The sequence below is a fragment of the Populus trichocarpa genome, chromosome 3, assembly GCF_000002775.5.
Source record: "Populus trichocarpa isolate Nisqually-1 chromosome 3, P.trichocarpa_v4.1, whole genome shotgun sequence".
Classification (NCBI taxonomy): domain Eukaryota; kingdom Viridiplantae; phylum Streptophyta; class Magnoliopsida; order Malpighiales; family Salicaceae; genus Populus; species Populus trichocarpa.
Window position 1 is genome coordinate 3,461,616 of NC_037287.2, and position 25,131 is coordinate 3,486,746.

The 25,131-nt window shown below is 33.8% G+C and overlaps 2 protein-coding genes across 2 annotated transcripts; one reads left to right on the forward strand and one right to left on the reverse strand.

Moving 5' to 3' along the window:
* Positions 1-1,080: 1,080 nt before the first annotated feature.
* LOC18096692 (glycerol kinase) lies at positions 1,081-3,681 on the forward strand. The gene is made up of 4 exons (XM_006385229.3): positions 1,081-1,389; positions 1,491-1,712; positions 2,101-3,052; positions 3,143-3,681. Exons 1-4 carry the CDS (start codon positions 1,250-1,252, stop codon positions 3,386-3,388), a joined length of 1,560 nt encoding a protein of 519 aa, XP_006385291.3. The 5' UTR covers positions 1,081-1,249; the 3' UTR covers positions 3,389-3,681.
* A 387-nt stretch (positions 3,682-4,068) lies between these two features.
* On the reverse strand, positions 4,069-17,627 carry LOC18096693 (protein REDUCED CHLOROPLAST COVERAGE 3). Its single transcript, XM_024597369.2, has 24 exons — positions 17,328-17,627; positions 17,120-17,231; positions 16,969-17,030; positions 16,788-16,880; positions 16,629-16,701; positions 13,618-13,932; positions 13,432-13,502; positions 12,648-12,779; positions 12,486-12,527; positions 11,850-12,374; positions 11,114-11,268; positions 9,615-10,119; positions 9,446-9,508; positions 9,269-9,370; positions 8,804-9,121; positions 8,636-8,728; positions 8,449-8,550; positions 8,245-8,349; positions 7,671-7,804; positions 7,171-7,354; positions 6,896-7,027; positions 6,388-6,500; positions 6,220-6,301; positions 4,069-5,929 (listed from the first exon to the last, which is right to left on the reverse strand). Exons 2-24 carry the CDS (start codon positions 17,187-17,189, stop codon positions 4,328-4,330), a joined length of 5,073 nt encoding a protein of 1,690 aa, XP_024453137.2. The 5' UTR covers positions 17,190-17,231; positions 17,328-17,627; the 3' UTR covers positions 4,069-4,327.
* Between the last annotated feature and the right edge of the window lie 7,504 nt (positions 17,628-25,131).

The following is a 25,131-nucleotide window of genomic DNA, read 5'->3' on the forward strand; positions in this document are numbered from 1 at the left end:
TTTTTATGTTTTTCTTTACTTTAAATTAATTTTTTTAGTCTTTTTAGATCATTTTGATGCGTTGATGTTAAAAATAATTTTTAAAAAATAAAAAAATATATTATTTTGATATATTTTCAAATAAAAAGCACTTTGAAAAGTAACCGCAACCACCACAACACTCAACTTCTACTATATAGAAAAATGGATTGAATATCTTATCATTTTTTAAAAAAAATTCATCAACTTGTGTAGTGTTTGAAAGGGTGTCAGCGATTGTTTTTCTAGATATATTTTGCATCGAAATATATTTAAAAAAATTATTTTTACATCAACACTTTACAACAATCTAAAAACATAAAAATAATAAACTAATTTAAAATAAAAAAAATTAAAATTAAGTGAAATTATGTTCCAAACAACCTCTTTTATACGTCACGAAAAATCTATGATAGTGCATAGATTATATGTCCATTGAAGATTTAAAAATATATAAAGAAATAATAATTCTTAGCATTGAATAAGTAAAATACAAAATACGTGGAGATTGACTCAAGCAAGATTGACCAAACTTGGTGGATGGATAACGATAAACGACTAAGTTTACAATCCCAAGGCAACTGGCCTTGTTTTCATCAACTACTCCTTCTTGTAAGGAATTAAATTGATAAAATAGTTATTTTAGAAGCTAAATAGGTAAAAAAATATTTTAAAAAAATAATTAGTATAAATAAAGATGCTATTTTGAAGAGATAAATCGATAAAATAGTATAAATAAAAATGCTATTTTAAGGAGATAAATTGATAAAATAGTATTTTTTTTTATAAATAGTATAAATAAAGATGCTATTTTAAAGAGATAAATCGATAAAATAGTATAAATAAAAATGTTATTTTAAGGAGATAAATTAATAAAATAGTATTTTTTTTATTAATAGTATAAATAAAGATGCTATTTTGAGGAGATAAATTAATAAAATAGTTTTTTAAATAGTTTTTTATATGGCTGTATTTAATTAATTAATTAATTAATTTTTGTTGAATCTACGTTGTTAATTTTAGTTTTTTTGAAGATATATAAGAATGGCATTCGTCTGAAAGAAAGAAAGAAAAAGCATTTGATTATCTTGTTTAGCGCTGTCTGTGGATCATGTAAACAAATATAAAAAAGCCAAAATAATATTTTTTAATTCTTGGCTTTCCATTTAGGAGGTGCTCGTAGGCAGCGTTTTTTCTTGTGTTTGTTCCCTGTCTGTCTCTCAATCAAGAAATGGCGAAAACAAAGGAGGCTGCCTTCATTGGCTCCATTGATCAAGGCACAAGCAGCACCAGATTCATCATCTATGACCGTAACTCTCGCTGTGTTGGATCTCACCAGGTTGAGTTCACCCAGCTCTATCCTCAAGCCGGGTACTCTAAATTATTTCCCTTTCTTTTCTTTTTCTTTATGATGATGATGATGATGATGATGATGATGATGATGATGATGTTGGTGGTGGTGGTGATTGTAGATGGGTGGAGCATGACCCAATGGAAATACTGGAGAGTGTGAAGGTGTGCATGGCAAAGGCAGTGGACAATGCTTCGGCAGAGGGGCATAATGTGGACGCTGCTTTGAAGGCTATTGGTTTGACCAATCAGAGAGAAACTACTCTTGTTTGGAGCAAATCCACTGGTCGTCCCCTCTATAATGCCATTGTTTGGATGGATGTTCGCACCACTTCTGTTTGCAGGTTTCCTTTACTTCGCTTATCTTCCATTTTCACTCCAAAATTATTTCTTTCTTTTTTTTTCCTATGACTGAGGATTTTCTTTATCAGAATTTCTTTATTGTTGCTTTGGTTTTGATATTACCCCCATTTGATTGATTGATATTGCTGGAAATTTGTGATACTAGAAGGTTTGACTTTTTCTCTCTCTCTTTTTTTCTTTTCAAATCATTGATCATTAGCTGTGTTTCCAAGATTTATTGTAAGGATCTAATGTATCCCTTTTGATTGATTTCTATTGCTGGAAATTTATGATACCAAAAGATTTTAGACTTTTTTTTTTAATATTTGATCATTTGCGGTGTTTCCAAGAATTACTGTAAGCATATTTTGAAGGGTTTTCTTTTAACAGGAGGCTGGAGAAAGAAATGCCAGGAGGAAGGACTCATTTCGTTGAGACATGCGGATTGCCAATTAGCACTTATTTCAGTGCCATGAAGTTAATCTGGTTGATGGAAAATGTGGATGCGGTTAAAGAGGGTATCAAGAAGAAAGATGCTTTGTTTGGAACGGTAGATTCTTGGTTGATCTGGAATTTAACTGGCGGAGTAAAGGGTGGCTTGCATGTGACTGATGTCTCTAATGCATCTCGAACTATGCTCATGAATCTTAAGACTCTTGAATGGGATAAACCTACATTAGAAACCCTGAAAATCCCAGCTGAAATTCTTCCAAAAATTATCAGTAATTCTGAGATTATTGGAAAGATCACAGAGGGATGGCCGCTTGTTGGTTTCCCAATTGCTGGATGTCTTGGTGACCAACACGCTGCGATGGTTGGGCAAGCTTGTAAAAAGGGTGAGGCTAAGAGCACTTATGGAACTGGTGCTTTCATACTTCGCAACACGGGTGAGGAGGTGGTACATTCAACGCATGGGCTTCTAACCACCTTGGCATTTAAGCTTGGCTCAAAAGCGCCAGCAAACTATGCACTTGAAGGCTCAATTGCTATTGCTGGGGCTGCAGTTCAATGGCTCAGAGATAGTCTTGGAGTAATTAAAAGCGCGGGTGAAATCGAGGAACTGGCATCTCAGGTTGACACAACTGGTGGGGTTTATTTTGTTCCTGCCTTCAATGGATTGTTTGCTCCATGGTGGCGTGATGATGCTCGTGGGGTTTGTATTGGGATCACAAGGTTTACAAGCAAGGCTCACATTGCTCGAGCTGTGCTTGAGAGCATGTGTTTTCAAGTGAAGGATGTGTTAGATTCAATGCATAAAGATGCCGCAGGTACTGAGGAGGAAGAATTCTTGCTTAGAGTGGATGGTGGTGCTACTGTCAACAACCTCTTGATGCAGATTCAGGTTTGAGCTTTAAAGCGTTCTTCTTATTACTGTATCAGTCATATTTGCTCTTATTTACTGTTATGTAACAATTTTGATTGCCCCTCGCAGGCTGACTTGCTAGGGAGCCCTGTGGTGAGACCTGCTGATATTGAGACAACAGCCCTCGGAGCAGCCTATGCTGCTGGTTTAGCTGTCGGGGTTTGGACAGAAGAAGAGATTTTTGCTTCTGGAGAAAAGTCCAAGTCTGACACCACTTTCCGTCCCAAACTAAATGAGGAGCTGAGGAAGAAGAAGGTGGATTCGTGGTTCAAAGCTGTTGAAAGGACTTTTGACTTGGCTGATCTTTCCATTTGACGCATTTGACGCTTTTTATTAATTACGCTTCCATCCTATCTTTTCATTCGCTTTCGATCCTTATCTTGTCACAAGCTTAATAATTTTAACCGACAGTTTAATCCTATCTGTAATTTCTATTATATGATCAATTTCTGTACGCTAAAATCAGCTGGCCATCCTGGAAATTATGGGGTTCAGCTGGTTGCCTGCAACTCTGTAACCTGTGTAAGTCCTGTATCCCTAAGGTTCATCATCATCCCTTGGGGTGTGTTTGGTAGTTCGGTAATGCATGGACAGCGTTTATCAGAGTACATTTTTAGTGTGTTTTTTTATGGTTTCGAAATCAGTATATCAAAATTTGATGTTTTTTTCAACTCAGACGCGAAAAACACCTGTTCTTGCTCTACGTTCATATTGTTTTCTTGTGACTGGTGAAATCATATGTTTTGGATCTTTAAGAACTTGTGAACTTGCCCTGAGGCTGCCTGATAGTATGGTGCCATTCTCTGTACCCCTTCAATTCAACAAAATATGGGATGGAGAGCCAAACCCTAACAATGGAGTAAATGGCATGGAACGGAGGGCTTCAAGCTGTTTCTGTACAAGACAAGACATAGTCTTTACTTTTTTGCAGTGTTCTCAATTGCTGTTAACAAACAGGAGGAGGGATGGTATGTGAGGAAATCATACAGATGAAGTTGCCAAATCTGAGGGCCTTTTTATTAATCAAACAAAATCTTTTAAAGAAAAACTTTGCAATTTATACAAAGATTATTGGCACCTACAAAGTAAAGAACAGCTAAAATCAATAGACTCGAAATACAGGCTCTCTTCCACATCGTCCTCTAATCATTTCTACAGTGTTAGAGATGCAATTGCAAAGAGATTTTGTCCATAAAAAGCAAGACAATGGAACACCCCCGTTTTTCTGTCGTCTGCTTTGAGTTATTCACTCTTTCAAAGAACAGGTGCGCAGAGTGATTGCTGGTTGTACAACCCAGCAACCCCGTTTGTGAACTGCTGTTTGTTTCTTCTCCGCTTTGTCACAACTATAAATCCTTCACCGTCACCGTGATTGTTTTTATTAGCATCTGGGGTTTTCAGCTGTTCACCGTCGCTGGACTGAGTAACCAATTTTGTCTTTCCTTCATTTCCATAGAGGATTTTTATAATTGCAGTGTCATTAGCTATTGCATCCGAAGAACTTTCTGAACTGTCAAGCCTTTTACTGCCTAGAGTCTCGCTTCCACCATCAATATTATTCTGTACTGACTTCACAATGAAACTGAGCAATATCTGCCTTGCAAGTTCTGCCTTCTCGGTCTCAGAGGTTGTCCTTTTTGTAGAACAATCTTGAACTTCATTACCGGATTCCTCATCAAAGTCCTCCTCTTCCTCTCTTGCCTTGCTTGTCTCAAGCAAAGATTTCATCTCGGTTGAAATAGCAGAATCTCCATTTTCAGGATTTGTTTGCCAAGCTCTACTGGGAACAAACTCAGGTGCATGTGGGTTCATGCTTCTAGGTTGTGTTGCCAAATGAGTTCGGTATTTCAGGAGACCTTGTCTCATGTGGTAAGATTGAGCAGTTCTATAATACAGCGGTGACCTAGGCCCACGAGGAACTCTTGCAAGTGGAGGTGCCACTGCTGGGACTACAAGCATTCCTTGACTAGCTGTCGCATCATATATGCTTGGTGCAGAAGCTGAGTTTAAAGGGTGAACCAGTGGGCACACTCCTGGATTGAATGGTTCAGCTGCAGCTGAAAGCTTACTTCCATTTTTCTCAATGTACTTTTCCTGATTAGAAGAAGAAATTTCCTCAACTTCAGGGCCAGATTTTTCGGGTTGAGTTTCACTTTCATGAGTTCCTTCTGCTTCATCAGGACCTGGTTTATTATCAATAACAGGGATATCATTGCTTTCCTCCTCCTTAAATGTCTCAGGTACAACGCCGCATATCTGAGTTTCAGGTTTTGCCCCACTTGATTCTTCTACTATCTCCTGAGATGGCTTCAAAGCCATACCAGGGGGTGCCACAGCTACTTCTTTGTAAGAGAGCGATTTTGATGCCATAGCAGTGAGATTTGCCGGAGCACAAAAAGGTTTGGAGACAGTAGCTTTTGCCTGCAGTTCAATTGATTGCTTCGCAGGTGACACCTCCATTGTAATTGTCCTTGGAGTTTTTCTTTGTGCCGGGGAAATGATTTGACTCCTATACCTTCTTTCTCTATTACTCGAATATTCTGCAGTATTTATGTTTAGCTTTGCAAGAGCTGGTCGTCTACGGCCAGATTTCCTGCCAGCAGCTTTCCATGACCGTCCTTTTGGATTGGCTTCTAGCCATCCTTCATCTGAAGTTGTTTCTTCAACAACTTCCCCCGCAACTGTGGGCCTGTACTTGGTGATATCATCATTTTCCTCTGCTTCTTCATTATGAATCATATCCACCCCTTGTTCTTGAGTGTTGCCATCATCTGTCATAACCATTGCATTTCCCAAGCCATCTTTGACCATTACATCTTGATGGACTTGATAGGACTTATCACTAACCTGGAGTACCTGTGGATTTTAGATTAAAGGAAGATAGGGGTCATGTCCTCATAATATAGTAGATAAATTAAATCAGATTTTGGAGAGCTGTCAGGTGTGGATGATACTTGTAATTCAGTAACATTCCAGAGGAACTTGAGATGTGACATTATGTTCAGAGGAAGCAGAAATATAACATTTTCAGGATTTCTCTGGCTTTTAAAACTATATGGAGCATGTTTACTATCTGAAAATGATGCAGATTAGAAAAATGTGTTAGTTTAAAACTTCTAATCAAACAACTTTGCATTATTAACTACCTTTGCACGACGCTGTTTCCTGAGTGCATCACTTCCTCTAGAGTCTTGATCAGGACTAATGTAATCCAGGAGATCTGATACACTGCAGCAGGGAGTCACAGGCTTTGGTATCCCAACATATAAATGCAAATGAAGAAACAAGTAATGTGGAGAATACCATATCAATACCTAAGGTGACCTTTGCTTGCGATGGATGCATCTGGCTTTGGAGTTCCATTTCGTGCTGCTTCTTGCTGCTCTAGGGCTTTTGATTCAAAATATTCAAGCCATGCAGCAGCATCCTGCATTAAAAAACACAGCACCTTGATGAGTTACAGACTTGCAGATATTAATGATGAGTTTCACAGATTGACAACAGAAAATTATAAGCAACCAGCACTGACACAACAAAACAAAACAAAAAATTATGATTATGAACAAAGTTATCCAGATTCTAGACCCTTAAGATCTGGGCATAAATGCAGGAACTAGGCTGAACACTCCAAAATAATTGCAAAAATCCTAAAGATAGCTGAATCAAGGACTTCCAGGCATGCCCACACCGACCATTGGAAAACAAGTCTGTGTAAACAAATATCCTTCTACTTATTTATTTATTTTATTAGTATTATTTATATGTATTTTTACCATAAGGAAAGTCATGTAAATTAGATCACGACTACATATTTTCCGTTACCTGAGTACGAAGATCCTCCGTTCCAAGTTTTGCCTGAAGTATCTTGAGTGTCGTTTGCTCATGTTGAACACTTAAGGAATATGCCTCCATCAGAGAAAGAGCAATGGCTATAGCATGGTAGCTTGCAGCTGTCTGTCAGGCCGAGAAAAGGAAGGTAAATAGAAGTGTTTATTCATTCTTATCCTTTTTCATAAGTTTTAGGTAAGTGCAAAATAAAAATGTCCACCTCTTGACAAGATTAGCATGCATGGTGTTATTTAGTGAGTGAAAAGAACCTGTATATGATCTGCCCCTAACAATCTTTGATTGCACTTTAGAGCTTCATGCAGGTATCTGAGAGCAACATGAACATTTCCCATACCCTCTTCCATCATAGCCACATTGATGTATGTAGCGGCGGTATTAGGGTGAGACAGACCACAAGCAAATTGAAGAAGGAATAAAGCACGGTTCACATATCTGTTGAAATTTATCCAGTTCAATCAGAGACTCCAAGAAGTCCAACAACAGAACTACAGATTGTGCATATCACTTAATGAATACGTTATGATCACACAGGTGAGGAGGCAGATTTCCATTAAAAATTTAAATTTACAGAAACTCTGTTTTCATGGTAACAGTTAATTACAACAAACACGTGAAGGGACACTTTCACCATAAATTTAGATTTGGCAAATCTCTGGTAGTTATGATATCGTTAATTTGGAATGACTACATCAATAATGAAAGGTGAGCAAGTCAAAATGAGTTCTTAAGGTAATCACTTTGAACTTACTTCAAAGCTAACTCAACATGTTGAAGACGATAATAAAACACAGAAAGATCACCATAGCTTTTCATTGTATCTGGATGATCAAGACCAAGTTCCCTCTCATTGATATCCAAAGCCTTTTGCTGGTATATAGTAGCCTAACAAATAAAAGCAACCAAAAAGTAGCTTTCTTTAGATTCATATAATATTTCAATAAGATAGACAGAGATGCCAAAAAACTGTCTGATGTGGTTAAAGCTCACAATAATTTCATAGAAGTGAAAACAATTGAACTTTCTACTGAATTGCATGAACGCTTCAAAATTGAAGTACCAAACATGTTCATAAAAATCTAGCAAAACTCCAGCTGCTTCCGTGTTCAACTTCCCACCTTTTCAAATAACCATTCTATAGAAGCCTTTTCAAATAACCATTCTATAGAAGTCGAGAATACCATTCATGTGCAGTTCAACCAATTTGAAGCATCATTCTATTATATCTTTTTCAGTCACTACTCTAATTATAGATATACCTTTTCGTAAAGGAAACAAATCAAATCCCTAAAACCAAAGAAAATGCTAAAGAGAATATTAGTTACCTGATTAAAGTCTCCTGTGTGGTAGAGAACAACAGCTAGAAGACTGTAAGCACTGGCAGTAGTCCGATGATAGGGACCACATACAGCTATCATCTTTGCTAGAGCCTTGAATGGAAGCAGTACATATTTTGAGACGAAATGATGTCTAAATGAATAAAGGAATTCATATAGCATTAACATACAGATTCAATGGGATATTATTACCTTCGTTCCATAATTAACAGCATCCTCAAGCTTTCCTTTATCAAGAGCGACCTTCGACGACTCCAACAGAGTCCGTCCATCAGCTGAAGAGCATCCTACATTCTGTGAAGCATTGTGCATATATCAAATTTAGGTTGAAATTCTATGTGCTCAGAATTTTTGAGAGATTTATAACACAAATTCACACCTTACACACGGGAACTACACTGATAATGTCGCATTTCCTAAAGGGGTTTGAGCACTCCATGTCATAATCTCTTGGAACCAACTCCAATCCAACCTGGCAGGGGAATTTATTGTAAAAACCATGATTGGGACATATGCAGCAGCCAACAGCAGTAAGAACAATCGGTACCTTATGGCAAAGTCCACGAAGAATTGAAAGCTTTCTCAAATGCTGAAATTCATCTTTCAGTGTCCAACCAAATCTCTGGGAAAGAAATGTTCGCAACCACTGCAATTTGAGAGCATGGTCATCCTTCATAGTTTGATCACTGCCTTCAACCCCACAACTTCCAAGCAAGAAATTTAGGGATGAAGCTATGGCTGCAGACAAGTCTGATATATTGTTGATAGATGCAATAACCACTTTAAGTATGTGCTTGAAAGCTCGAGTAACCATCTCATGAACACAAAGTGATTGTATGTGAGGAAGCTTCTCTGCAAGTTCAACCTGATTGCAAGAAGTTTAGAATCAACAAAATCAAAACGACTTACTTAAGCATAAGACTGAAGAATTTTTCAAGGATATTACTGTGGCTTTTGCCCAAAACTTGCATCTACACACACACACACACACACACACACACAGATTTCTCACCACCCGTCCCAAAGAGCGCATCTGCAGTCCCCTAAAATGCATGAAGTCAGTCAGCGTGCGACCATCAACAGGCGAAAGTTCAAGGGAGCCAAAATCCGTTACCTAATAAATTATAAGATCTGGATTATAAACTGTTAAAACTCAGCAAAGTAAGAAACTGCATAAATTAAATATTACCAGCTTAGGCAATGCAACTTCATCATAATATCTGTATGCTGTTTGAAGAAGCTCATCTGCTGACTGTTGCAAGAAAATACAGTTGGACCCAGAAATAACAATAAAGAAAACTTAGGTCATAATAAAGACAACATCAACAACAACAATGAAAATGACAAAACAAGTCAACCTTTAAATGAAGGCCAGTTCCAGATTCTTTCAGACGCAAGAAGGCTTCTTCAGAAACCAATCTCCTCAATTCGCACCCAATGTTGGACTCATCATTGCTATGTTGTCCGGCATTAATTCCCATAGCTTGGCTGCACAGGCCAGATTCAATTTCTTCTCTATCATGTGTGGAAGTCACAGTAAGCTTCATATCCCTCTTCTTCAAAAATTTGAATTCCTTTCCAAGACCTTTCACAGCTTGTTCGTTCTCACTATTATCCTCAGGGCTTTTAGAATTGGTATCTTTTGAGGCTTCATGCTTTTGCAGATGTTGCAACCAACACGAGCCAAGTTCCCATCTAATAGACCTTTCTGAAGCAATTGGCTTCTCCTCTTGCTTGGTTAAACTCTCTTTAATTACTTTCCGAATAAGACATCTAGATGCTTCTAACTCTTCCAAAGTAGAGTGAGAAGACTGTCCTAGAGATGATTCAGCACTGCAACACTTGTGCAGCAGCACCCTTAAACTGCAAGAAGGTTTGGATAGCTTATCCCTTTAAGTCCATAGTGCATGATGAAAACATGTACATGAATCAAGAGTACTTGCTTTAAAAAATCTTGTATTCTAAGTATGCATTTAAATAATTTTAGATTTCAGTAAACGTAGAATTGACTCCTGAAATAAAGTAATAGCATGATTATCTTTTCTTTTAATGTCAACTTTCATAGTCTTTGAAAACAAGTTATTTTACTTGAAACTTATTTTTGTAATGTCTGACGAAAATTTTCAGATCTGATAAGGAAACCGAAGGATGGGACACTAAATAAATTTTTTTGACAAGTGAAGGACACATAATAGCCATTTGTTTCTTTCTTGATTGTCCTAGCAATTTACAGGGTCTAGTGCCATGTGCTAGAAGAAACTATATAAAATTTTTCGACAAGTGAAGGACACATAATAGCCATTTGTTTCTTTCTTGAATATCCTAGCAATTTGCGGGGTCTAGTACCATGTGCTAGAAGAATGGACACTTATATATCATGGAAATATTCACATATTAAAGGAAGAAAAGCTAACTCACTTTTGTAGTGTTATGTTTTCCTCATTCCTTAAGCAGGAGTTTAAAACATGCTCTTAAGAGATGTTTCAAGCTTTTGCTTTTATGTGTTTGCTTTGGTCATCAAATTAGGACTAGAAAGCAATCTGAGCATGCAGCTCTCCAATTGGATCCTGAGCAGCAAATATCATAAATCTAATTTGCTGTCCTTTCAACAGGGATCCTAAGCATTTAAATATCTTTTACACGATAATCTACAGAAACAACACTAACACTTTGACTCTGAATACAATCAACTCAAACAAGAGACTCATAACAGATTAAGACCTGGGCTACCAGAATACGTTCCCATTAATTCCACAATTTCTGAGTATTAGCATGTGTATCCTATGTGCATCCAACAGGGCTCAATCTTCCAAACACTGATATTAGGTTGACTAGAGATCTAGCTTGTAGTTCAAACCTGTTAATATTAAGAGCATTAGCTCCTCCATCTGGTAGATCATCAATTTCAATATCTTGAGCATCAAACTTTTTCTTCTTCACATTGCCAACAACTTTCACTGTTGCAGTGTATCCACAAAGTCTTACAATGACAGTGCTCAATGAAGAGGTATCCTGCAGAAATTAAAGCTGTTGTTTCAGCAGTCTCTATTTATGTACTTTTGAAATACAGAACAAATAAAAACATATAACTTTGCTTCTCCCGTTCTAAATGAAGACATTAACCCAGTTGAGATGATCATTTGGTCATGTGCAACAAATATTAATTGGCTGTACTAAAGGGGGGTCATGGAGTTTCAGTTTGGAAGCACTACAAGGAGGTGAAGCTAAAGAGGATGTCGATTCAGGAAGAAAACTTAATGCCACCTGGCATAATGCAACTGTGCAAAAAATGCGGTAATGATGAACTTAGAATGGAAAGATGAGTCCTCATGCTGACAGTCGTGCAGCACAAATAGAAATGTGCAAGCAAGGACGAGAGGAAGGGGAGGGGGAGAGTGATAAGATCAGAAATGGAAGACAGCTTATTTCCTTAAATAAGATGGAACCCAAAATTGTTATTGTCAGAGATGCTTTTCCATGGATACACATCCAATTTTGTAATAGCAGGTTGTCCTACAGCATGCATGTCAATGCGAGTAAATGTGGAATGATAGTGCTTTGAAGGGTGAAGAAGGAAACGAAGCTATACTTACATGAACAACTACACTCTCATCTGCGGTTACCCCTTTAAGCAAATTCCTTTGAGCAATTTCCTTAGCAGGGATACCAGATAAGTGATTGCCGTTGACTTTGACCACAGTCTTCAAGCTTGCATCTGCTGCATCACGTTCTACAACTATGGACAAGTCTCCTACATGATCTTCAAGCAAGAAAGAGCCTGAAATTGTATCTCTTGCTTGAAGATTGGAATCAATAACACCTTGTATCGCTCCAACAGCTTTAAAAATTGAAACATCAACAAATTGACTATGAAGCAAAAGGGCCTTCCGGTCTCGCACCACTCTCTCCTCCTCTGTCTTGCATGGTAGGCTAGCCAATATCGCGAAATCAGTGGCCCAAGGTCGAAGATCATATCCACCATATCTTCCTTGCCCTCCACCATTGCCACCCCAGCTCTCGTCTTCTACAGGAAGGGATGGAAAGTTTGATGGAGAGTCTGCAACAGATGGAGGAACAAGCCATGTATTTGCACGAAATCCGTAAGGAAGATTACCGAACTGGAAAGGAAGAAGCAAAATCACAAGATGTCACATATGTTTTGCCTTCAAAACAGTAATGATGTCTATGGCAAAAGTCTATATTATATTAAATGAGTATAAGAAGTTGACCTTATTATGCTCTACAAAAGCCTTCATAAGGGAATCATATGCCTGTAGTAACCACAGCAACACATCCATCAATTACAAACCGAAGGCAAATAGCAAGCCAATTGATTTCAAAACAAATGCAACAAAAGAGAATGGCTGGAACTTGGAAGAAAGCAAACCAACATTGGCAAAAGCTCGGCTGAGATTTTGAAGAAGATCCACCACGGAATGGCTTTGGGAAAATTGCTTTCCCACTGCATAAAAGCCTTTTACTGAAGCAACCACCTTTATTAGCTTTCCATTGCATATCTTAACCTGGAATATATCAATCACATTAATGCAGCTTCAGTTGCCAAGACAAAGGATTGATGAGCCATAAGCTCATGAAAAGTTAAATTTCTAAGCAAGTAATCTACATTTTTCGCACTCACAACATGTTTGTTATCATATAATGTAATGTAATGAGATGAGATGATTTATTATATTCATTTATTTAGTTGCAAAAAAATTAGTAAAAAATTAGTAATGAAGTGGAGTCTTTTATAATTATCTTATAGTGTCTGTAATTTTTAAAATATATATATTAGTCCCTAATTTATTTTTATTTACAAATTGGTCCTTATTTGAAAATCTTAGTCCATTGTAGATTCATCAATGTTATGCTTCTACCCTATAATTTAAAATTTTCTGCACTTTAAAAAAGCTTTAGCTTTGTCAGCCTTTACTATTAAATAACTAACAAAAATATAACCTTCTTTCATATTTTTCATCACATTTCTCTCATTTCAAATTCGCATATTACCTTGTAATATCATGCAAAAATGCTCATTCCCTACTAAAAAACTAAATTCAAAAGGAAGATATTTAACGGTCAGGGGTCATGTTGGAACGTTTTAGAAACTATAAGGATAACATTACAGAATTTCAAAACTTGAGGATAAAAGTGAAAATAAAGAAGACGATGAACCTGAAATTCAAAATAATCACCCGGTCGTGACCTTTCCTCTCCATCCTTAACCTCACTGCATCGTCTCAAATCTGCAACATCATCAATAATATAAAATTAACAACTGATTAACACAAAAAGAGAGAGAGAGAGAGATAAAAAAGATAAGCCTACGAAAATAAGCTAAAAATGCAATTAATTAATTACCGAGAATAGGAGGCGGGAGGTGAGAAAAGGAGAAGAAGTCATAAAACTCAGACAGCTTCGGCGTCGGGTGAATCGCCGCCATGTCCATACTCTCCGACATCGCCGCCGACACCGACGTCGTTTCGGATGCTGCATCGTCGGACAGTGGCGTTGCAGGAGTACTGGTCCGTGGAGACCTAGAACTATTAGACCGTTTGGATTGTGATATTGACTGTGACGGTCGCCTGGATTTGTTGGAGAACCTGGTTGTGCAGGCTACGATGTCCAGCAGCCTCCGTACATGAGCTACGGCTTGTGACTCCTCTGTGTAGTCCTCTGCAATTACAAAAGCACAGTGGCAAGGTGTGTAAATTAACTCACAGTGTCGGGTAATGTTTTAGTCATTTTCTTTTCTTTCACTCGCTGGACAAATTCAGATATAAAATTGTCAGATAATTATTGGGGAAAAACATTTACTCAGATTTACTTTATCTATTTTTTTTTTACTCAAATTAAACATTTTTAAGAATTCATTATCTAAATTCATTATGATATTCAAGTCTTTTTGGTTTTTAGGTAATTAATTTTTTTTGTCTTCTAGTTAATTGTTCAGTTTTGTATGAGATTTGTCATTTTAGATTTTTATTTTTTTTCAATTACTTAATTGTTTTTTTCTAAAATTTTAAAAATTTATTGACTCAATTGGTTTAAATTACTTGCATTTTTTTTAATAATTGTATAGCACTAGTTACACTAATAAATTATAATTTCTATACAAATTATTTTAGTTGCAAAACCATAACATGTGAAATTCATGATTTTTTTTTTAAAAAAAAAAAAAGGAAAATGGGAAGCATATGCTAACAAGGGTTTGACATGTGAAATGCATTGCATGTAACAACCTTCTTCTTCTTTTTTTTGTCGTTGCCCTAATATGTAATCTTGCTACCTTTTATAATAACCTACCAGATGTGATGTTGTGGGCTTGTGGCATTGTTTTTATGTTGTTATAAATTTTTTATAAAAAAAAGTTATATGGAAAAAAACTATTACAATTCATCATGTTTTTAAGAAAAAAACTACAAAGTTAAATTCTCAACCAGCTTAATATTAAAAATAATAAAATCGATAAAGATAATTTTGAAAAACATAAAAAAATCATATAGGGAACACTGTAGCAATCCATAGTGTTTTGAAGAAAAAACTATAAAACTAAATTCTCAACCAATTCAATATTTAAAAAATTAAATCAACAAAAACAATTCTGGAAAAAAAAGACAATTTTGGATAAAAAACCAAAAATAAAAAAAAATAAGAAAAAATGAGAAAAAAAACATGTGGGGAAAGGTAAAGCTAAATTCTCAACCAGCTCAATATTGAAAAAATAAATTAAACAAAGATAATTTAAAAAAAAAAACATGTGGGGAAAACACTATAGCAGTCCACAGTATTTTGTTTTAGAAAAACTATGAAGCTAAAGTATCAACCACTTCAATATGAAAAAAATAAAATCAACAAGTACCATTTTAGAAAAAAAAAAAACAAAACAAAAGAAGAAAAAAATCATAAAAAGAAAAAAAAATCATGTAGGGAAATATTGTAGCAATTCATAATATTTTTTTAAAAAAAAAACATAGCTAAATTCCTGGAAAATAATTTAGCAAAGATAATTTAAAAAAAAACACAAAAACAAAAAAAAAGTCAATTTAAAAAAAAACAAGAAAAAACAAACATGTAAAATGAAACGAAATAAAATAAAAAACATGTGGGAATTAATATTTATTCCCTGTATATTTATTTTTTATCCCTATTTTTTAATTTTCTCAGAACCAGACCAGTATTTACAAAATTTCAATATAGTCCTTTCTAAGATTTAAATATAGGAGACAAAGTGGAATCTATAGAGATGAAAATATAATTTTCCCTACTTACTTTTTTGAAATTAATCATGAATCGGTAAACATGGGATTCAAACTCAAAACCTCCTTTTTCCTCTTATTTTGCAACAATCACTGAGCAAATGGAAATAATTTATATATTCTTAATTTGAAAAAACAAATTAAGTTAAATTCATCCCAATGTGTGTGTATAAAGTAAACAAAAATTATAGGATTTTTTTTTTTTTAATTCAAGAAAACCCCACTCCCTGAAAAGCGTATTTTATGGATCCAAATGAGCGAGTAAAACTCCGGCTGTCTCAGGCTCTTATAAGAGATGCACACCCTAACTATAACTCGAGACCTGCTATACAGATCTCAAACCCTTTATCATCACACTACACTTCTTAGGAACAAAAAATCATAAGACACTAATCGAAATTAAAGATATTTTTGGGTTTGTATTTTAGGAATATGATTATAGTTTTTTTTAAATAATAATTTTTATTTAAAAATATATTAAAATAATATTTTTTTATTTAAAAAAACAAATTTATATTAACACACAAAAATTTAAAAACACAAAAACAAATTATTTTAAAATAAAAAAATACTTAAAAAAAAAGAGATTCCAAGTCTCGAAGTATCCTCTCTTTATACCCAAAAAAATCTTTAAAAAAAACAAGAACAAAAACTTGAAGGTATCTAAGTATCTAAACGTGTAGTAAGTGATAGATCATCTGAGATTTATGAGTTCAATATCTAAAAGATTAAGAAAAAAAAAACCTTGAGTTTTCCCTTGAGTTAATTAGGATTTAGGACATGAGATTTTGTCAAGATCCTTTTTATCATGGACCCACCTCACGTGACATGAGCTCAGTGCATGTCCCTACATTTCCTGCAACTTCTATGGTGACCTCTCCCTTGGGAGTCTCCAATGAGAGCTGAGAACTGTCTTTTTGTGTCCAAATTATTTTAATACAGTTGGTTGGGATGATGGGATGGAGAATACGACAATTAGAGCTCAGTGTTCCTTGCTCTTTTGGATGTATTTATTAAAAAAAAGAAAGTTGTAAATTCCTCTAAAATTAAATTTGTTTCAAAAAGAAAAAACAAAGAGAGAGAGGGTGTTGTTTGGCAAGGAGCTTCACCTACCTTCGATGATTTTGAGCAGGCAGGGCTTCAAGGAGATGATTTCTACTCTGTCATGCAACCCATGCCCTTTCACCTAAAAATTAAAAAAAAAAATTAAAAATAATATTACTAATAACTCTCTCTACACATGCTTTACAGAGGACAGAAATGGTAGAACACCTCGTGAGATAAAGAATAGTTTGTGAGATGACATGTTTGCACACTTGCAGCCAATAACTTCTTCACATCAAGTATCCTATCAGTGGAGATGCCCTTCAAGAGGAGCCCAGATAATCAATTTAGAGGGCTTAAAATATTCAAGAAATTAAATGATTAAAAATACCAGGAGTAGTGGCACCACCTTGAGCACAACTTGCGATTCATATGGGGTGATTACGGTGACATCAACAACACTAGGAACAGCTGCAAATCAAGTTAATTTATAATAATAACATATATCAATGTCGGAATAATTAATTAAAAAAAAAGAAAAAAACAGGGAGTATAATCACATTTCTCCTCCTTCCTTTTCCTCTCTGCTCTAGCTTTGTTTGATTTCCCCCTCCCTGACCTTGGCGCCATTGTCTCTCTTCTTCCTCTTCAACCAGAGCTGCGTGTTGTGCACTGGAAATAGGAGGAAAAAGATGAAGAAAAAACCTCTGTATGTGTTGGCAGCACACAATTTCAGATACCCCTTTTTTTTCCCAGAAAACAATGAACCTGATGGAGGTGTTGTTATCAGTGCTAAAGAAAACCCAAGAAAGGAAGCGTGTAGAGGAGAGGGAGAGAGAGCAAACTAGCTATATAAATTAAGAATATCCATTGATGACGAGTGAGGGGAGAGCAGGGAAAATCTGGTGAGATTAGGTAGCTTTTCAATGAAAAGAAAGGATAGGATAAGTGTTTTTGTTGGGTTTTCCCTTTTGGAGATATGGGAGAAATCCTGACCTCTCCTTCCTGCTTAAACCTTGATTTCCTTCTCTCTCTCTCTCTCTCTCTCTCTCTCTGTCTCCTCGTGGCTAGAGAGCGCGTTATTAAGGCCAGGAGAAACCCATGCACCAAGAGGGAAATAAATAAATAATAAATAATAAATCGGTGGGGGGTCCAAATGAATCTGGCCGTTGTTTTTTGCCACGTGGCATGCTGCCGATCTGTTTTGTTTTATCAGATGTTGGGGCTCGCCTTCGGTTTTGCCTACAAGTTTGTGTCGTGTGTTGGAGGACACGGCAGGGAGTGCTCGAGTGGCATGTGCTATGAAGGAGATCCCATTGTGCCCGGAGAGAATTGGTTCTGCGAATAAGTTAATTATTGGTAAAAGGGTTCTGAGAATTTGTTCACGTTAAAAAAAAAATATAATTGAAAACATTATTGATAAACCTCAATTAATCAACTAAATTTATGACTTGGATTATAAAACATATTAACACCATGAAAAAAACCGTAAAAAATTATAATTTTAAATTCTTAATTAATTCAACATTAAATAATGAAATAAAAAACAAAAATATTGAATTAAAATAAGGAAACAAAAGACTAAATCAACTCGGGTTAATCTATCAAATCTATGATTTAGATTATGCATTCGACACGATCTAACAACTTTTTATTTCTGGAATTATGTTTTATTCAATTATACACCAATTAGGTGCATGAGATTTTTTTTATATCCAAACAACCAAAAAGGAGATTTTCAAAAAAAAAATATGGGTAGCTCGTAGGACTAAAAAAAATCCTATTTAAAAAAAAAATTTGATAAAGAAGATGTTTTTACTACACCAAATAAAAAAAAAACAGACTTATATTAAAAAAGGATTAAATAATATTTTTTTAAGTTTAAAGGATTGAAAATACTATATTTATAAAACTCGTATTAGTATGACAAGTTGACCCCGTAACCCGGTTGACCCAGGGCCTAGGTCAGGTTACGTTTTAAAAAAAATAAAGGGAGTAATTGACATGGCATGACTCATTCAAAAGCCAGGGTTGATCTGGTTAAAGCCTAGTCTAAAACCCGTTGACTTTTAAAAAACACAAAACGATGTCATTTTGATCTTTTATTATAAAAAAAAAAAAAGGAAATGGAATTTTTTTCTTAGTTAACCCGCCTAACTCATGGCTCATCCTAAGTCCTTGCCCTAAGTTAGGAATAATAACTATGAAGAACACATAAAAAAAATCAGGCCAGGCATAGGGGCCTATCCATGTAAAGAGGCTTTTGTTCCCAAATAATAGAGGATAGATGATGCATCATGCACCTTTATTTTTATTTTTATTTTTATTTTTGAAAAGACAACACAGACAATGTACAATCTGCATAGGAGGACGATGTGTCGTCTATATATGCAAATGATATGTTGTTAGCTCATGTAGACAACGCATTTTTAGAGCTTATAGATGACACGTCATCTATAAGCCATGAATCTGGTGATGAATAGTCGTCGAAAAATCAGGGCAGTGGATTTCCATAAAAAAAAAATTTCAATCCTTGTTTGACTCAATAACACCTAAAAATAATATAAAAACCTAGATAAACTTATTTATGCCTTCAAACAACCCAAAACTCAATCCATAACAAAAAATCAACCTGAAACCCAAAAAATTTTCGACGTTAGATCTACTCATTCAAGTAATGTTAAAGTGAAATAACACCCAAGTTAAACTTCTTTCATTGAATGAAACTCGTTGACATGATGATCGATCTTATATGTGGCTGGAATCAGTTTTAACAATGACTTTCTCTCTCTACCATCGAATTTAGTGATCCCCTCTCTCTCCTCCCTCTAACTAGGGTAATGCAAACTTGGAGGGTAGGAACCCTAGAACCCATGATCAAGATTAAAAAAAAACCTAAGAAAGGTAAAATCATATTCATAAAAACCCAACCCAATTATTACTTTACCGAAAAATCAAGGTATAAGGATGAACACTACAAATATAGTTGATATTTGACAAGTTCTGAACAATTCAATGAAAAACTAAGAGTATAAGTAACCTTGCACATACAATATTATTCTGGAAAAAAAAATCAAGCTAAATCATTTTGACCCTTTAAATAGAGTATTTAAGTTTACAAAATAACCAAACCCTAATGGACTAATAAGGTGACATTAAGACCTAATTAAAAATAACCCAAAGTTATAAAATAAATAACAAAACCCCAAAACTAAGTAAAATGACATGTTGCGATATATTTTCTTTGGAGAGAAAGAAGCTGTTAAACTTTCCTTGTATAAAACTTAGATTATCGACTTAATACAATACTTGTAAAATTAAATTATTACTAACCTTTTGTGACCTTAAACAATTAGGAAAACTTTGCAAGTTAAACTCCTTAATTGTTTACTCTAATGTCTTTGGAAAAAAAAAGATAATATTGTCGACTTTGACTTACTATAAAATAAGGAATTCTTGTGAAGTAATTAATTCCAAACTGCCAACTAAGAAGCTTTGAAAAGTTAGGATTTCTTGCCAAATAAAGAAACCATTTGCTGTCAAAAATATTTTTCCATATAGAATAAGGAGGTTGCCTTTTAAGAAGTCCACAAACCATAAAGAAACTAACATTATCGCCTCCCCCTTTGCTACCAAGCTTTGTCGCATGTTTAAGTTTAATAAAGACCTCATTCCTTTGCATAAATCATATTAATTAAAGTTTTTTCATCCTTTGTTAAAGTTTTGAAACTTAACTTGACCTAAATATTTTGAATTATCTCATTGAAGGTCATTTTAATCTTCTTGGTTTTTGACCTTATAATTGACCCAATCTGAACTTCTAATGGATCTTTTGATGATGTTTATCGATTCTCATCATTTTTCCTCTCCTCAATATGATTCAATCTCAAATCATCATCTATATTGAATATAAAAAGATCAGAAATATTAAAAGTAGCATTAACACCATTCTCTCATAAAAGATCCACTTTATATGCATTATTGTTATTTCATTCAAGAACTTGGAATGAATCATCTTCTCTAGATTGCAACTTAAATATCCCATTGGCTAGAAATCTTTCCTTTCTCATGCGCACCAAAACTCAATCACCTGGTTAAAAAGGAACACATATACGACCTTTGTTAGTTTTAGATGCATATTGTTTATTTTTTTTTCTATGTGTTGTCGAACACTCTTGTGGAGTGTCTTTATCTTATCATATATGCTTTCTTATTGTCATTAAAACTAATCATTTCATCAACAAGTAAAGGAATCAAATCCAAAGAGATTGGTGGATTAAAATCATAAACAATTGCAAATAGTGAATGATCTATAGTAAAATGCACACTCTTATTATATGTAAATTCAATAAACAACAAACAATCCTTCTAATTTTTCAGATTCTTTTAAATGATAGTACACAATAAAGCAATTAAAGTTATATTTACTATTTTTATTTGACCATCCATTTATAGATGACAAAGAATTGATAACAAAAATTTAGTTTTAAATTTTTCTCACAAAACCTTCTAAAAATAGTTAAGAAACTTGACATCACGATCAAAAATAATACTTCTAGGAATCTTATAAAGTTGTACCATCTTTCTAGAGAATAAATTAGCAATGTTGGTTGTATCATCAGTTTTATGACATGATATAAAATGTTTCATTATTAGAAAACCTATCTACAACCATAAAAATAAAATTTATACCCTTTATTTACCTAGGTAAATCTAAAACAAAATCCATGAAAATATTGACTCAAGATTTCTTGGGTACATGTAAATGAGTATTGGACAACACTTCCTTTTTAGGCCAATAAAAGTGTTCATGCAAAACCTATAGAGTCTTCCTAACACCAAAGTGTTCATTAAACCACTCATATGAGCTTTACGTATGAGTAATTCATGCATAAAATTATCAGGCACATAAAGTTTATTTTTTCTAAGCAAATAATCATCAAGTCTATCCATGAGTTGACTTATCACAAGCATTATACACGTTACCAAAATCATTATCATTGGTATACAAATATTTCACATACTCAAATCCTAACAATTTTGCATTTAAAGTAGAAAGAAGAACAAACCTCCCAGATAATGCATCATCAATTACATTATCCTTATTTTACTTATATTTAATAATATATGTTACATGATTTGAAGTTTATGTTATTAAGATTGATTCATAATTATTATGAGTTTAAGGTTAAGTGATTGATTTTAGGTGTATTGTTAGAAATAAGGATTTATTAATTGATTTATTTAATTGATTTGTTATGGATTAAGAAATTTGTTTAAACTTTTCTCAAAAATCTAGACAGAATGGTCTTGAGGTTGAAGATGATGGAATTTTATTTTGATCCTTGATTTATGAAAATTACAGTTTAGTCCCTGAACTTTGAAAAATTAGAATTTGACCCCTAAAATGTATTTTGTAATTCTGGGCAGTATTCTTGTGAGGTCAAGGGTAATGAATCTTATTTTGATAATTTATTTGGAATATTTCAGTTTGGTCCCCTAATTTTAGGAATTTACATTTTAGTCCCTGAACTTTAAAACAATTACAGTTCGGTCCCTGGTATGTTTCTGGACAGAATTGAGGGTGGTTTATGGGTGGAATTTCAATATGATTAAGTATTTACAATTTGGTCCTCCAATTTTAGTAAAATTACATTTTGGTCCTTGCTTTTGGAAAATTATCGTTTTAGTCCCAACATTTAGGAGACTATACCTTTTCCTTTATGCATTGGAGTCTTTTATTTGTGTTATTTCGTTAGTATATTTTGTATATTTATTGTAGGTTCTCTTAACGATTCTCAATAAGATTTTCGAGTCTTTTATCTAATATTACTTTTAGTTCTATATTTTTTGAGTGAGTGGAATAATCTTTAATATGCATGTAATATAAATAAATATGTATGTTGATTATATGATGAGTACGACCAGTTAATTTCTTAAATATTTATATATGTTGCTCTTTTTTTCTGAGTACTCATCTATTCTTGAATTTGCATTCGCATTCTGTTGAACTAAATTTTATTCGATATAATATACATTGCTTTGATAATTATACGAATATCTATTATGCCTTGATATAGGACTTGTCAATTATGCCTTGATATAGGACTTGTCAATAACTTCATGCTAACGAAGAGTAGTTAGCCTATGTGCATATAGTATTCTGTATATCTAGCTGGTGAGATAGACACCAACTTGTGGTGATCGATCCTCCCATAGTGGTCACCTTCAGGTGTCATCTGGTCACCTTCGAGTGTCATCTAATCTCTTACATGTATTTCACTGCTTTATGATAATATACTTAATATGTATATGCATATCAAGATAAATCAACTTGCAAACTATTAATATCTAAAATGTATATTAAATGTTATTTTCTCACTAAATTAGTTGAACTCACCCCTCATTTTTAATATTATTTCAGGTTCTTAATTTCTATTAGCAGGTGGACTTTGTTAAGTGTTCCTACTTTTTCAGTTTTGATCGATATGCTTTGCTTGTTTCGCAAGGCTTTCTTTTTAGTTTTGATTTGATGTCTTAAACGTTCTACTATTACCTTGTTTTAATTAAGTTTGAATTTTGATAATTTAATGAGTATTATGAATTATTGTTTTTTTTTTAATTACTGATAAGAAATTTTGAATTATCATTTGGTTTCATTAGTTTTGAATAATATAATATTTTGAAAGATCATGAAATGCTGTAATTTTTTAAATAACTTGTTCTTTTGATATGTTCGTTCTGAGACTTAGCGTAGTTGTGGTGTCCTATTGGTACCGCTCCTATATACATTGTCAATCATAGACCTGGGATTCAAGTTGTGACAATTATTATTATTAATATCATCATCATCATCACCACCACCACCACCACCACACCACTATTACTGTCATAATAAACTATTAATATTACCACTATTATTAACATTATTATCACTATTAGTAATATTATTAGTAACATTATTAGTATCATTATTACTATTATTACTCCTACTACTACTGCTGCTATTATTATTAAAATCACAATAGTTAAAATTATTAGTATTATTACTACCACTATTGTTGCTGTTGTTGCAAAAACCATGAATTTGATTTGAATGATAAATTAAAAACCATAAGAAACTTTAAGGAAAAGGAAACAAATAAAAAATCAAAAGAAGAAGGACTAAAATGAAATTAATTTTATTACTATTATTGAAAAAAATCATAAACTTGATTTGAAGGATAAAATTTTTAAAAATCAATATTTACATATAATAAAATAAAGCTAGGATTACATGCGTTAATAAAGACGTGTAGGATTACAAGTTAATTTTTAAAATAGTAGAAAAATAAAACAGTATTGTAAGTGTGTTTCACTCTAACATGATTTTCTTAATCGAGAAAAGTAAAAGATGTTTTTTAAACAATAAAAGAAATGAATCTTAAAATGTACGAACCAATAAACTGATAAAAAGATGTTAATGGCAATGAAATTTAAAAATTCAAAAATAATTATTTCCATAAAAATAAAAAATAAATAAGTATAATATTTGACACCAATTTTTTCTTTTGATGCACATAATTTTATTTTATTTTTATCTTGAAAAGCAGACGATGACATTAAAGCTCGGAAGCCAATACCTTATATACATGAAAAGCAGACGATGGTTACAAAGGAATGTTCAAAGGTACTGAAATTCAGATCTCAAAAATATGAAATCTCCAATTCTTTTACTACTAAGAGTCCAAGAGATCCCTTCCGTTGCCAAAAATCAATTTACATCCCAATAAAAAGGATATATATGGGTTGTTTATTCTTATGCTTTTTTTTTAATCATTATTTCCACAATCTTTCTAAGGAGGGAAATTGAGGAATTTATAATTATTTGGTTGATTAGTAATAATGAAACAAATAAGAATAAAATGATGTTAGTAAACCAATTGTTTTGATAACTAAGAATTTTGAGAAGTTTTTTTTAATAGAAAAGATAAATATTGATAATAAAAAAAACAATTTTTTATATATATATTTCAATAGGTTGTGTTGTTCCCAAGTCCCATCAATATAACCCAAATATATATAGTAATTAGATTTGGCATGGTTCAAGATTCGGATTATAGGTTGAGCAGGTTGGTATGGGTCAACCCAAGTCAATCAAGACAATATTTTTCCAACTTTTTTATTTTAAAAATGCTAAAATGATGTTGTTTTGCAAAAAAAACAAAAAACAAAATAAAAGTCAAACAAGATTTTGACCGAGTTATGTAGGGGTGAGCAAAAAAACCGATAAACCGATTAAACCGAGAAAACCGGAAAAAAATAACCGAAAAAACCGAACCGAAAAAAAACCGAGTTAACCGATTAAAAAATTACAAAAAAATTCCGGTTCGGTTCGGTTTCGGTTTCCAAAGTCTGAAACCGATAAACCGAACCGGTTCAACCAGATCAACCCTTAAAAAAAAACTATAAATAGGATACTTTTTCTAACCCTAAACCTAAAACTTAAACTTTGCTCTCTACATTCCCTGCACATAAGAGCAGTCGCCCCCCCTTCTCTATGTATCTCTCCCCTCACCTTCTATATGCATCC